Source organism: Gadus chalcogrammus, chromosome 17, assembly GCF_026213295.1.
Source record: "Gadus chalcogrammus isolate NIFS_2021 chromosome 17, NIFS_Gcha_1.0, whole genome shotgun sequence".
NCBI lineage: Eukaryota > Metazoa > Chordata > Actinopteri > Gadiformes > Gadidae > Gadus > Gadus chalcogrammus.
Genome location: NC_079428.1, coordinates 16,564,344 through 16,578,589, shown reverse-complemented (window position 1 = coordinate 16,578,589; position 14,246 = coordinate 16,564,344). Strand labels below are relative to the sequence as shown.

At 44.5% G+C, this 14,246-nt stretch overlaps 2 protein-coding genes across 2 annotated transcripts in view; one reads left to right on the top strand and one right to left on the bottom strand.

The window, feature by feature from the left end:
- The window catches only part of LOC130369720 (transmembrane protein 50B-like), a 22,497-nt gene extending 19,395 nt beyond the window's left edge, over positions 1–3,102 (top strand). The window contains exons 6-7 of the mRNA XM_056575220.1: positions 519–576; positions 1,267–3,102. Coding sequence (XP_056431195.1) covers positions 519–576; positions 1,267–1,312 — 104 coding nt within the window. The 3' untranslated portion in view covers positions 1,313–3,102. The remainder of the gene's footprint in view (positions 1–518; positions 577–1,266) is intronic.
- Positions 2,539–14,246, bottom strand: LOC130369719 (uncharacterized). The gene is made up of 7 exons (XM_056575219.1): positions 13,989–14,246; positions 12,984–13,101; positions 12,455–12,618; positions 10,149–10,294; positions 8,440–8,581; positions 8,183–8,328; positions 2,539–3,498 (listed from the first exon to the last, which is right to left on the bottom strand). The coding sequence occupies exons 1-7, from the start codon at positions 14,074–14,076 to the stop codon at positions 3,403–3,405; spliced, it is 900 nt and encodes a 299-aa protein (XP_056431194.1). The 5' UTR covers positions 14,077–14,246; the 3' UTR covers positions 2,539–3,402.

Below are 14,246 nucleotides of genomic sequence, written 5' to 3'. Positions count from 1 at the left end.
AGAATGACTTTTGGTCTTTATTTCTTTGTATCGTTGGATGATTGTGCTCCTACAATTAAACTATAAAAGCTATGAACAGTGGTTGTTCCTTGAAGATGCTTGGTAAAGGCTGCCAGTGTGTCCTAAATGCTCAATGAAATAATTTGCCCTCAAGAATTGCCTGAAAGGAAAAATGGCATCCCTATATCCCATTCAAACAATGGATTTCAACTCCTAAAGATTCTTGTTCAAACAACCTCAATAGAGTTGTTTTCCTTAGTGATTTTTGTGATCAACTACTTGATAGCATCCCCTTCTTTAAACGATTGCTGTGATTGTTTTTGATTCATCCTTCAACCAAATGAACCAGGTTGTAAATTGTTTTAGCATTATATATTTTAACATTTTATTGTTATTTTGGAAAAATGCTGTATTTGCTCTCTTTGTTTGCTTAATCTTGTCATGTTATAAAGTTCTGTCTTGGTTCTTCATCAATGCAAGGATAGAAGTGATATTTATCTTGTGCTTTTATTTTGTAGGGAAGGAAGTGGCTCCGGGCCTGGCTGTGTTCTTCCAGAATGCTTTCATCTTCTTCAGGTCAGGAATCAGAGCGCTCTGATCGACAGCCTCCTGGCTTTCATTTAGTTCATATCAGAGAACTATATGTAACATCTCATCTATCATGTAATATTATATTATACAATGATGTAATGTACTGTCATATATTAAAGGATAAGTTCACCAATTTTGGTCCAAGGGCCAGACCCAGGGGTTTTTAAAGTGCGAGGGAGTGAGCCCCCCCTCAGAGAACCAATAAACGGCTGTGCCCCCCCCCCCCCAAACACTTTTTTTGAAAGAACTTTTAATTTGAGATATTTTAATTATTTTAAAAAAAATTGTAAAATTCCAAACATCTCTATTCATTTTTAAAGATATTATTATTCTTTTACACAATTTAAATACCTTTTTAATAAATTTTAAACATCTTTGTCCGTTTTTTAACATATTTTAAACGCATTTTAACATCTTTATCTGCATAAAAATCCATCTGTAAACTGCAGTTTAGCCACCTTTTGGCATTTTTTCTCACGTCGCACCCCTCTGAAGAACTCTGGTGCCCCCTAGGGGAGGCGCATCTCATAGTTTGAAAAACCCTGGTCTAAACGACCTGTGGATATAATGGTGTCCTCCCTCTGGGACCAATAGGTAGTAGAGGACTGTGGTGAAGCCACTATGTGTGTACGACTAACTGTCGACTCTCACTCCTGTATCTCTCTCCCTCTGCAGCACTCTCATCTTCAAGTTTGGCCGGACAGAAGATCTGTGGGGTTAGGGTCCTTGCCCCACCCCCCCCCCCCAATCTTCATCTACTTTTTTTTTGCTTTAATTTCAAATGTTTCTTCACGTTTCTAATCACGCTGTACGTGCCAGTTTTGAACCCTGAGCTGGACAGTGTTTATTACAGATGCCACATCCTAAGGTCCCTTCAGGGTCCAGCAACATCAAGGCTACAATAAGGAACATGATTCAGCTTATGCATAAATGCATTTATCTGAACAATTAACTAATTTTCGCTATGACATGGACACTAAAGGCTTAGTTATGGTTCCACGTCTACTTTTTTTTCTCCGCGCAAGGGGGTTTACGGACCCATTACGTCCTTGCGGACCCTCCTTGCGTCCGATGCAGAACCAAAACAGGTTCAGGACCGCGTCGAATCGTCTGTGTGGTCATTGCGTTGCGTCGACGTGGAACCTTTACTAAGCCTTTAGGCTAACGTCGCTATATGTTATATACTGAGCTGTATGCTGCTTACATAGAGGAGCGGTGTGGTCCATCTGGGTTTGGGTCTTTTTGTAATTTCCTAAATCTGTATTCAGTCCACAAACTTATCACATTTAGGTGTTATTTATTCAGGGGATCAATATGTATTTATCTACTTTCTGTCAAACGCACAGCTAGGATCATCGAAACTGTTGTTCTAATTTTGGACCAAGCGTGTTGATTCTTTGGTGCAAGAGGTTCCTTAAATGGCCTGGGGTTGTTAATGGTGAACTTGTCTATTCAGAATGCTGTAATTAGATGTAGTGTTCAGTAGATTGTTAATTGCTAAAGCCATCAGGGACGGTGCCATCATTGTAGACACAATGCGTATCACAAATGCTCCTCTGATTGGCCAGAGGATGACAGTTGCCATATAGACGTGGAGTAGACGTCCTGTCTGAGGCTGATCTCAGTGGTCGTCAGTGCAGGACGAGTGTCGATCCCAACCTACGCTTCAGAGCGTCTCCCCTCGCTACGCGCTCAGCCATTCGAACACTTTTTTTGTTCCAGCATCTGCTGCAAACTTTATGTCGTCTTTCACTGTCCCGCAATTCACTTCCAATCACGCTTGTTTTCATGGCGACTGCATCACCTGTCCAACCCTTCCTCTCTGGGGAAATCAGGCCTCTGTCCTCAACACTGGGCCGGTGGTCATGGAGGCGTCTGTCGGGGAGCTGGAGATGAACACGGACTGACCTGGAGCTCCCGGCCCTGACTGTTCGCTCCCTGGGGTCCATCCCACTGCTTGGGATGGGAATTACTAATATCTATTATAAGTGCTGAAGAATATGCATGGATAAAAGGGAAAATAAGCAACAGAGGTTCATGTATTAGTCCCCACCAGACTAGGAACCAGGTGGTGGTGGTGGAGAGGGCCAGGACTTAACAATCCATCCATGTGACCTTCTAACCCTGGACCTCTGTATCAAGGCTGTGGTGTGGAACAATTAGCAATCAAAGTTTCTTCCATTTATTTGCAATCCTGATACATTCACCATGACCACAGACATGTCAACATTAAGGGATGGCCACGGGCCAGTTTGACCAGTTGACCTAGGCAGTGTTTTGATGTGCTGCTTCACATTTGATACCGGCGAGATAACAGCTGCTGTTCGGAGTGCTGAGGGTGTGATGCCGATCCGAAGGGAAGACCCTGACCCTGACCCTCATTTTGTATCCAAACCAAATTACTTCTGAATACTTTTAAACCATTGTGAATAAAAGTACACATGCTCTAGTCAGTTATTTTACTATCAAGTTTTATTTAATAAATTATGTAAATGGATGTCATACCAGTGCCCCAGTTTAATCAAATCGAAATCAAGTTTGGTTGTGTGCATAATCTAGTGGTCAATATTAGGTTACATGAAGTCAAGTAAATGAACACTGCTGGTGCTGGTACAGCCGTCACTAGTGGCCGCCACACAATTATGTCATGAATTAAATGATGACTGTTCTGAAGTTTTTGTAGAACATTAAAAAAAGTGTAAATAAAAAAACATCATAGTTGGTAATGGTTCATCCTAAAAAAATGACAAGAGCTCCGTTCTCATTAGTGTTCTCTGGGAGTCCGCTGTGAAGGGATGGCTTAGGGAAGGCTCAGGCGGAGGGTTGGATGAGGGAGATGCGGTCGCACTGCTCTTCGATGGGTTGGTAGGTGAGAGCCGGATCCACGGGACGAAGCTCTCTGATGCACTGATGAAAGAGTTAAACACATCAACACACCGTGGAAGCACGGTGACCCCCAAACCACCCGAGACCCCTCCTCTGACCAAAGAGCCGGTGAGCCCCCTGATTCAGATGGAATTCGAACCGAGTTTGAGGAAAGAGGTTGTTATCTCTATGGTTACGACCCACGCCAACTCTATGAAACGTTTTTAGTAATGTTGTATATGAAATCTGCCACACACACACAGTAATGTTACACAAGAATCGTCCGAAATGCCAAACCTTCTCTCGGACGCCGCAGTCGTCTGCTTCCCAGAGAGAGCTCCTCACACACACACACACCCCCCAGACAGAGCTCCACGCGTCCACTCCCCCCCCAGACAGCTCCACGCGTCCACAGCCCCCCCAGACAGCTCCACGCGTCCACACACCCCCCAGACAGAGCTTCACGCGTCCACACTCCCCCCTCAGACAGAGCTCTACACACACACCGCCCGGACAGAGCTCTACACACACCGCCCGGACAGAGCTCTACACACACACCGCCCAGACAGAGCTCTACACACACACCACCCGGACAGAGCTCTACACACACACCGCCCAGACAGAGTTCTACACACACACCGCCGGTGCCTCTTGGTCGTGACGTCAGACGACCTGGTAGAAGGCTGTCTGACGTCACGTGAAGAGGCCCGCGCTCAGCAGCGTGGAACGGCTACGGGGTGTTTAGGGAGAAGGACAAAAACCAAATTGGAGACCTTACAGTATTTCAGTAATTGATAAAATGGCAGTTCCTTTTGCTATGTTGAATATATAACACAAATGACAACGATTAAAGCAAAACAAAAGTTAACTGGATCGATAAAGACAATATGCAAGATAGTTTTGAGTGAAATGTGCGCTAGAACACATTCTGCCCTGTAGACGTTGACTTTAAAGTGGAAAGGAAGCAATCAAATAAACAGATGTCTATAGCACTAGTTAAATATTTCAATATACCATAAATACAAATAAAGTCGGAAATATGAACCATTATTCAGAATAAAGCACAAACAAGTTGCATAAATTATAATGTTTTCAGCCTGTGCGCCGCCATCTCTGTTTTCAGAATACGATGACGTCACGGGAATGGTTGGTAACATTCTATGTTGTTTACATAGCGGCTCATAGCCTCACTAGCCGCGTTTACATGGCACATCTGATCCGCATAGATTTCTATGCGGCATAGATCTGTTCCTAAAATGTGTTCCGAATGTACTGTATACATGGCAGTAACAAAAGTGTCTGTTATGTCTCTCGCGCACACCTGACACATGTCTGGACCGGCGGCGACATAATGGATGTCTTATCACTATCGGGGATTTTAAATTTGATTTTAATGAAAGCACAGCAGGAGAGAGCTTTTCTCTGCCTGCTGCTTCAATTAAGAAGGAGGAGGACAGCGCAGCAACATATTATTATATATTAACCCTAAGCTCCGCCGCAAACAAGAGGAATTTGGATGCGAGTCCGCAGCCAAGACTGGTGGGAGAGAGTGGTCTTACAGGAAATTAGTGACCAGGAATCCTCGAAGGTCCAATTACGAACTACTGCAGCTGCCATCTCTCTAAGTTAAGAAGTATTTTAACGTTCAGCCTGCAAAAGTACAAGTAGTAGCCTACTCATTTCCAGTTATCTCGGACGCACGCGGACCATGGACGTGGACACTACGATACGCAAACACGTCATTAATAAACAAACACCCATGTCCCGTCGCTTAGCAACCGGACACGCTCACCGGACTACTTTTACGGAGTGATAACAAAGACGTGAATCAGGTAATAAATCCACTTTCCTTGACAGCGGTGAAGTTCGGTGTGCTTAAAAGTACCGACGGAGCTCAGTAGACCAATGGCGAACTACTGCGGCTGCTCTAAGTTAAACCCCAATCTAATCGGAATAAGTGTATACATGGCGATTAAAACGGACTACACCACCTCTTCTATTCGGCATAGAATCTATGCCGAACAGATAATTGTATTCCGAATGAGGCGTATACATGATAATTTTCTGTTCCGCATAGAAATCTATGTGGAACAGATGTTTCCATGTAAACGCGGCTAGTGGAGGTGATAATAACTGACATCTCCCGGCTCTGCCCGTCCACAGGATGTTGTTTACAGCTATGAAAAGTAGTACACGGGTGCAGCAGCTGGGCTACCACGCTGTCTTACAGTTTGTTCATTTCATGATACATGTAATTGTCGTGCCATTTGGGTGTGCACCAGAGGCGGAGTGGCCGTCGGGACGATCGGGAGATTTCCCGGTCGGCCGGCGAGGTCAGGTGGACCGGCCCGCAATTGTGAGCGGCCGCGAAGCGTCTGCAAGCCGGCCCTGAGCATAATTTATTCCCCGTCAAGACGCCGAGAAATCCCCGAAATAAACAATATATAGACGCGTCAGACAGAGAAGGCGAGAGAGTTCGTGGTTGCTTGCTTTTGTTTACCGGCGTTGCTATGGTTACCGTTCTTGTAAGGAAGTGCGCCAATTCTCGGAGTGCCAATTCTCTTCCGCACAGAGCAGAACTGTGGCCTATTTTACACATTTTTATTTTCTTAATTATAATTATATCATTCATTTTTACCGATTTTTTTTTTATTACTGAAAAATCAAACAAAAAAAAACGTTGTTGGGCGGGGGGGGGGCGGGAAGGGCCGGACCGGGGAGGATTCTCCCGGTGGCTATTAGTGTCCCACTCCGCCCCTGGTGTGCACATGAATATGCGAAAATAGTGCAACCGACGGTGTTTACAAATGGATTATTTCCGAAATCAATGGATTATTTTGGCGATGGATTAGAAATGATCAAGAGCATGGAGCGAGTCTGCAAACAAGACAATCTTCGAACAGTGAGTGTACTAATTTCTCTGTTTCTCTAGTACTAGAAGCTAAGTTTACCTCTCGTTCCTCTGCCTGGCAAGCGCGTTTCTGCACTCTTTCTCTGCGCATAAGAGCAGCGCCCGGGTCCGATTTGACAGGTCTGTCCGTGTCTCCAGCACTATAGCCACTAAAATTAAAAAGTGTTGGCACAGCATCTGGCTTCAGCCGATTGGTGGGACAGCAAAAGCTCCCTCTTCAATGTAATCAGCCTCTATAAAGTGGTCGCTACATACTCTCTGCCCTCATCCCATTCGGGGGCTGAGGCGTTTCAATGCAGCTAACCATCTTTGGAGCAGTTTAGGCTTCTTGACAGGAATGACATGGAAATGAACTATTTTACCACTCTCTTTTACCCGATATTTCTTTGAACATCCAGGGGCAATACAAAATGACCCCCCTGTTCTTCCTCCAATATTTGACATGTTTATTTGAAAGCGCTAACCATTCTGATGACGTAGCGCCTGCATTTTTAAAACATGGCCGCGCCCTAGTTGCGAAAGTCGTTATCAACATTTCATTTTCCAGTGAAACTACTTGAATTTCAGGTTTAATGAAAATCCATGTATTCTCAAAAATGGAAAAGCAACCAAAAAATGGTCACAGTTCTCATTGCTTCATTTCCACTTAAGGTTGGCTACAGGAATAAGGCTAATTTTTCCCACTGCATCAGTGGGCAGGGTTTGAAGAGATATATATATATATATTTTATCTTGAAATAGGGAATCTTGCATGTTTTAAATAGTTTCTCATTATGCTATAATTATAACGGTAATACCTGGACACCATGCGAGTGTCACAACAGTAAAGTCACAGGGCAAAACGGAAATAGCAGAATAGGCTAAACTTGAATGATGTGATTTGTGTCTGTGTGATGGTTTGGTTTGTGTCTGTGTGTGATGGTTTGTGTCTGTGATGGTTTGGTTTGTGTCTGTGCGATGGTTTGGTTTTTGTGTGATAGTTTGGTTTGTGTCTGTGTGTGATGGTTTGGTTTGCGTCTGTGTGATAGTTTGGTTTGTGTGTGATAGTTTGGTTTGTGTGTGATAGTTTGTGTCTGTGTGATAGATGGGTTTGTGTCTGTGTGATAGATGGGTTTGTGTCTGTGTGATAGTTTGGTTTGTGTCTGTGTGATAGTTTGGTTTGTGTCTGTGTGATGGTTTGGTTTGTCTGTGATGGTTTGGTTTGTGTCTTTGTGATGGTTTGGTTTGTGTCTTTGTGATGGTTTGGTTTGAGTCTGTGTGATGGTTTGGTTTGTGTCTGTGTGATGGTTTGGTTTGCGTCTGTGTGATGGTTTGGTTTGTGTCTGTGTGTGATGGTTTGGTTTGTGTGTGATGGTTTGGTTTGTGTCTGTGTGATGGTTTGGTTTTTGTCTGCGTGTGATGGTTTGGTTTGTGTCTGTGTGATGGTTTGGTTTGTGTCTGTGTGATAGTTTGGTTTGTTTCTGTGTGTGATAGTTTGGTTTGTGTCTGTGTGATGGTTTGGTTTGTGTCTGTGTGATGGTTTGGTTTTTGTCTGCGTGTGATGGTTTGGTTTGTGTCTGTGTGATGGTTTGGTTTGTGTCTGTGTGATAGTTTGGTTTGTTTCTGTGTGTGATAGTTTGGTTTGTGTCTGTGTGATGGTTTGGTTTGTGTCTGTGTGATGGTTTGGTTTGTGTCTGTGTGTGATGGTTTGGTTTGTGGCCGCGTGTGATGGTTTGGTTGTGGCCGCGTGTGATGGTTTGGTTTGTGTCTGTGTGTGATGGTTTGGTTTGTGGCTGCGTGTGATAGTGTGTATCTGTGGATAACTACTGCTCTCACATTTGGTTCCACATAGGGCGGTCGCATCCACTCCTTGATCCTCCGGCTCTGGAAGAGAAGGAAGTAGAACACCAACAGAACCACCGGCACCGCCGTGACGGAGATCCCCAGAACCAGGTTGACCAACAGCTGCCTGGCCCGCTCACCTGGGACACACACACACACACAATAAGGTTTACTGTATATACTATTCACGCAATCAGCATTTACATTAATTGCTCATCATTTTGGCACAAAGCTCCAGGAGCAAAGCCTACCCGATTGGGGAATGTCTTGACACTTGACACAGCTGGGGGGCCCTATGCGGACCCCGTGGTAGACGAGGCCCACTCTGACACAGTACCGCCCCCCCTCCTCCAGCTCCTTGATCACCAGCGACGACGGAGATTGGGCGTACTCCTTGAGGGGAAGGTATGCAAAGGACACACTTGACAAGAACTCAAACCTCAACCTGCCAAAGGAGGGGGAAGTTCAACATTGATCACAATGCAAAGATACTGCAACACTCTGCTAGTGACAACACCCCAACCTCCCACGTCCTTTGTGTCTATTCGAATGGATATTACGTAGCCCATGACAAACTGGCCAACCGTTGTATGGCCTGGTAGGATGTGCCAGCCTAAAAGGACCTGATAGAAGAGCCTGTTGCTCCTAGCTTCTAGAGCAGGAGTCAGCCACCTTTTCAACATGCAGTGCCAGTTTGACATCCTCCCGTTAATGAGTGTGCCGCAACAATATATTAATATTAAGATGAATAATGACACAGCAACCAAATCATTTCCAGAAGACCTGGGATTGTATTATTTCCATATAGTCCACAATCATGCATCGAGATTTTAAATGTTTTTTTGGTTGTTATATTTGCAACATGGGCTTAAAAATTATAATTACATACGTCCCATCTTAAAACACCTTTTTCAGAAACTCATTCAAAAACATATTTGCTGTGAGAAATGTAAAAAACTAGAATATATGAGAATGTTGGAAACATCCACATCAATACCTTTAAGACATACAGCTTTGCAAAACCATGTGAAGGCGATGCATACAGGCCACTTGCAACAATATTTTTTTAATATTTTCTTCTCTTTTTAAACAGGTTTAAAAAGTGCAACATTTTTGCAATGTGCAAAAAAGTCTGTAGTAGTCATTATGCTACCGCATTGTGCGGTGACATTTTTTAATAATAATAGCAAAAAATAAAGTTTTTTATTTATTTACTTTTTTAAGTGTGCCAATGATTATGCTGCCCCGTGCCAGTGGTGGCACGCGTGCCTAGCATTGCCGACCCCTGTTCTAGAGACAAAAGACGGCAGGTAAATGGTTAGACTACGACTCGGCCCACCCTTTGGAAGTTCCCATCTGGAACTATCTTCTGTTTGTGTTGGGGAGTGTACCTCCATGGCAGGTTGAACACATCCTGCCTGGCTTCTGCCATCACCGCATCCGTTAAAGCACCACCAACACGTGACCCCTGGCTGGGTGACGGCACCAGCGGAGTGTCGGGTGTTGGGGTTGAGCTACAAACACTCACCACAGCAGGCGCTCTACCCCTCCAGGTCCCCCCCTCTCTGATGGTGACCCCTGACCCCTCCAGGTCGCCCCCTCTCTGATGGTGACCCCTGACCCCTCCAGGTCCCCCCCTCTCTGATGGTGACCCCTGACCCCTCCCTGTCCCCCCCTCTCTGATGGTGACCCCTGACCCCTCCCTGTCCCCCCCTCTCTGATGGTGGCCCCTGACCCCTCCTCACCTCCAGGTCCCCCCCTCTCTGATGGTGACCCCATACCCCTCCCTGTCCCCCCCTCTCTGATGGTGACCCCTGACCCCTCCAGGTCCCCCCCTCCCTGACGGTGATCCCTGACCCCTCCTCACCTTCAGGGGCTCCCCCTCCCTGACGGTGACCCCTGACCCCACCTCACCTCCCTGTCGCCCCCTCTCTAACGGTGACCCCTGACCCCTCCTCACCTCCAGGGGCTCCCCCTCCCGGCCCAGGTAGATGAGGTATTTCATGAAGGCTCCGTACTCCAGGATGCGCGGGTGGTCCGCGCGGAGGAGCACCGTCAGGCTGCCGGGCTGGGCGCTCAGCTGGACCTCGGGGCTGCAGGAGGAACCTGAGGGGGGGAGGCACACAGGATGTGATGTCATGGACCTCCAGTCGGTGCCTGTATCTGTTCCTCTGAATCTAATGTGGGACCAATGACCATATACGGTTACTCAGTCATTTAGACGTCCTTTTAGGCCTTTTCAAACAATAATCTGTCTTGTAAGCAACGTTTCCCATGTAGAGGAGTATGGCCATGATTCTTCATAATTCGTTCCTTCCTAAAACTATAAGCCTAATCAAAACATAATAAAAGGTTTAATAAAAGCGTACCGTGGTGGTGATAGTTTAATAATATTCTCTTGCAAAACAAAGTTGCTTCTTAAAACAGGACTGATTATTTCAGAATAGTCTTGGTATAAAAACTGGACATTGGACAATATTTATTTATATTCGGTATACTATTTGATCTCTGAAATTGATATGCGTTTTTGCCCTAATAGTACATCTTGTTTCACTCTGCGTGTTCATGTGTGTATTATGTGGAAACACTAGCCGCGTTTACATGGACACATCTGATCCGCATAGATTTCTATGCGGAATAGAAAATGATCATATATACGCCTCATTCGGAATACAATTATCTGTACCGCTGTCAAGGAAAGTGGATTTATTGCCTGATTCACGTCTTTGTTACCACTCCGTAAGTAGTCTGGTAAGCGTGTCCGGTTGCTAAGCGACAGGACATGTGTGTTTATTAATGACGCGTTTGTGTATCGTAGTTTCCGCGCGCGTCCGAGATAACTGTGAATGAGTAGGCAACTACTAGTACTTTTGCAGACTGAACGTTAAAATACTTCTTAACTTAAGAGTGATGGCAGCTGCAGTAGTTCGCAATTGGACCATCGGGGAGACAAATGTCCGACTCATCCTAAGATTTTCTCGCCATTCCTGGTCAATAAATTCCCGGAAGACCACTCTCTCCCACCAGTCTTGGCTGCGGACTCGCATCAAAATTCCTCTCGTTTGTGGCGGAGGTGGGTGTAAATATAAAGATCGGACGAGAAATGTACGTAGCTGTGCTGTCCTCCTCCTTCTTAATTGAAGGAGCAGGCAGAGAAAAGCTCTCTCCTGCTGTGCTATCATTAAAATCGAATTCACAATGCCAAATAATGATAAGATGTCCATTATGTCGCCGCCGGTCCAGAGATGTGTCAGGTGAGCGCGAGAGACATAACGGACACTTTTGTCACTTTTTGCCATGCATACAATACATTCGGATCACATTTTAGGAACAGATCTATTCCGAATAGAAATCTATGCGGGTCAGATGTGCCATGTAAGCGAGGCTACTGTCCAATGTGTAAACAGGACTTATATTAAATAAATCTCCTGTCAATGACCAATTGAGACTTAATATATGAAACGTCTGGAAAACGAATCCATCCGGTTTTATGGCGGGCTACAATATAAAACAAGATAGGCAATAAAAGTGTGAATGTTGTTGTGTCATCATCACTCAAAACAAGGTCGAAAATATTTTTTAATAAAGCCACATAGATTAAGACATAAAGAAATGTGTGTGTGTGTGTGTGTGTGTGTGTGTGTGTGTGTGTGTGTGTGTGTGTGTGTGTGTGTGTGTGTGTGTGTGTGTGTGTGTGTGTGTCTTTAAGAGAATAGCGAGCTGGTTCGTGATTAAAACTGGCATGAAACTAAACTGTGATTCTGAATAAAGCTTAAATGATATCGAAATTCCGTTTGGATATTATTGAAGATAATGTGTAGATTTGTTAAATGGTTGTAGATTTGTGTGTGGATTTCCTAAATGGTTTGAACTAAGGTAAACGGTTGAAAAATGATTGAGTTACGATGTCTTAAGAAGTAGGAGTGTCAGAATGGGCAGACGTCTTCTATGAAAACAGCTGAAAACGAAGCCGGTATGAAACTAAAACTGTGATTCTAAATATCTTATAAAGTAAAGAAAATTAAAGAAAAAAGAAGCGCGCGATTCAAAGCTATTCTGAACATTTTAGAATTTGAATGGAGTCTCTAGGTGAAAAATTGAGGAAGGAGATAGGTCCAGCGGTATAGTACAGCGGAAGACCGCCAACAAAGACCCCAGGACACACCTTCTGTTTACTTTAATGGCATGAGACTGAAACCTAACCAAGATGTTTCATATGAAACAAGATAGTCCTACGCCAATCCTATCATCTCTCTCTCTCACTACCTTGTTGGCTGCATGCTTCCTCAGGGTCAGAAGTCAAGCTGTGTCCATGTGCAAGAACACGAAGACGGACACAGCTAGCCTCCGCGTCCTGCATGGTTACATTACAGGAGGTCTTCTGGGTCTTGACACAAGGCAGGAAGTCGCTCCACCGCTCAGCTTCAAAGCTGTGGACACACACACACACACACACACACACACACACACACACACACACACACACACACACACACACACACACACACACACACACACACACACACACACACACACACACTTTAGCTGATGAGAAGAAATATAGGAATTACATCACAAGACTTGATAATAAGAGCATAGACCAATCACATTGACATCCTGGTGAACATCAGACCAACTATGACTGTTCATAGGCATATATTCAAAATGCAATACATCTATAGAGGAGCAGAACTTATCTAACAACTTTCTCATATTGTAGAATGTTTTCCCCGTAGCCTATGGGCAGTGGGCTGTTGATGTATGGAAGGTCATGGTTTCATCACAGAGCGCTCACCCTCTACGCTGAACGGTGTAGGACAGACCGGTGTGGTTGGGCGGGGCGGACCACCGGAGGGGGTCAGCGTGGACCTGACTCGGCGGGGGGAGACGCTCTGCCCCCTGGAAGGACCACACTGACAGAAGACAGACGATATCAGGACAGAAGACGGACCATCACTAGAGTGGCCGCATAGGGCTAGCCTTCATTGAATATTAACCTTTTGTGTTACAGGTATAATATGTCATTTGGGAGGGGGGAGGGGGGGTAGGCTTTACAGTCTTTAAAATAGACAGTATATAATAAACGTAGCACAAAAAGTAAGGAAATTTGTGTTTGGTTGATTATTTCACTAGTAACAAAGCTTTTTTGCAATAAATCTTATACCGTTGGAGAGTCTGTATAGTTCCCTTTCAAATGGTGCCCCATTTGTAAGGAACATGCACTTGTGGGATGCGCAGCAGAGCTGAGTATGTGGGTAGCACCCATGAAAAATGTACCAAATCTTCTCTGCCAAAGCAAACAAATTTCCTTACTTTATGTGCTAAGTTTACATGTTAAACTGACTTAACAAAGAGAGTACATAATACAGGTTTAAATGACTTAACATAAGCTGTGTATAATACAGATTAACTAAAGACTACGAAGCCTGAACTGTCGTTCAGTCCTATGGATACAAAAACCTAAATAAAGACGGATCTGTCCCAGTAAAGTGTGTGTGGGGGCAACACCATCAGCTGGCGGCTGACGGGCCGCCTGTCGGAGAGTAGCACATAATAGTGAGATAGATCGATATTTAAATATCTGCTGGATAAATGAGGGCTAATGGATCACTGTTTTTCGCGTGTTTCCCAATAATTTTCTCTGGGTTGAACCTTGTTGGAAATATTTGGATGATGCAAGTACACGACTCAAAAAATATTATTTATATATTATATATTTATATAACCTAGGTCTAGTCGTTTTTAGATATGTGTATGTGGCAATGTCACAAGAATACCTCAAAAAACAAATCGAAAGTACCTGGACTGACAAGCAGCAGCAGAAAGGACCACATCAGTGTCAACACTGGGGGTTGCAGGACGGCCACGGAACCACATCTGGCCATCATGTCACATCTCTCTATTTTCTCTATATTTAGTTGTCCATGTCGTCTGTGATCATCGCAATGTAGTGTTTAAGGTTCTTTGTACAACTTCTGTTACGCACCACCGATACAGCTGCTTCCTGTCTTCTTCTTCTTCTTCTACTTCTTCTTCTCCTACTTCTTCTTCTTCTTCT

Coding starts and splice junctions, on each gene's coding strand:
- LOC130369719 (XM_056575219.1), bottom strand. CDS start 14,076: ATGATGGCCAGATGTGGTTCCGTGGCCGTCCTGCAACCCCCAGTGTTG. Junction 13,102..13,988: donor GCTGCTGCTTGTCAGTCCAG/GTACTTTCGATT, acceptor GTCTTCTGTCAG/TGTGGTCCTTCCAGGGGGCA. Junction 12,619..12,983: donor TACACCGTTCAGCGTAGAGG/GTGAGCGCTCTG, acceptor GTGTGTCCACAG/CTTTGAAGCTGAGCGGTGGA.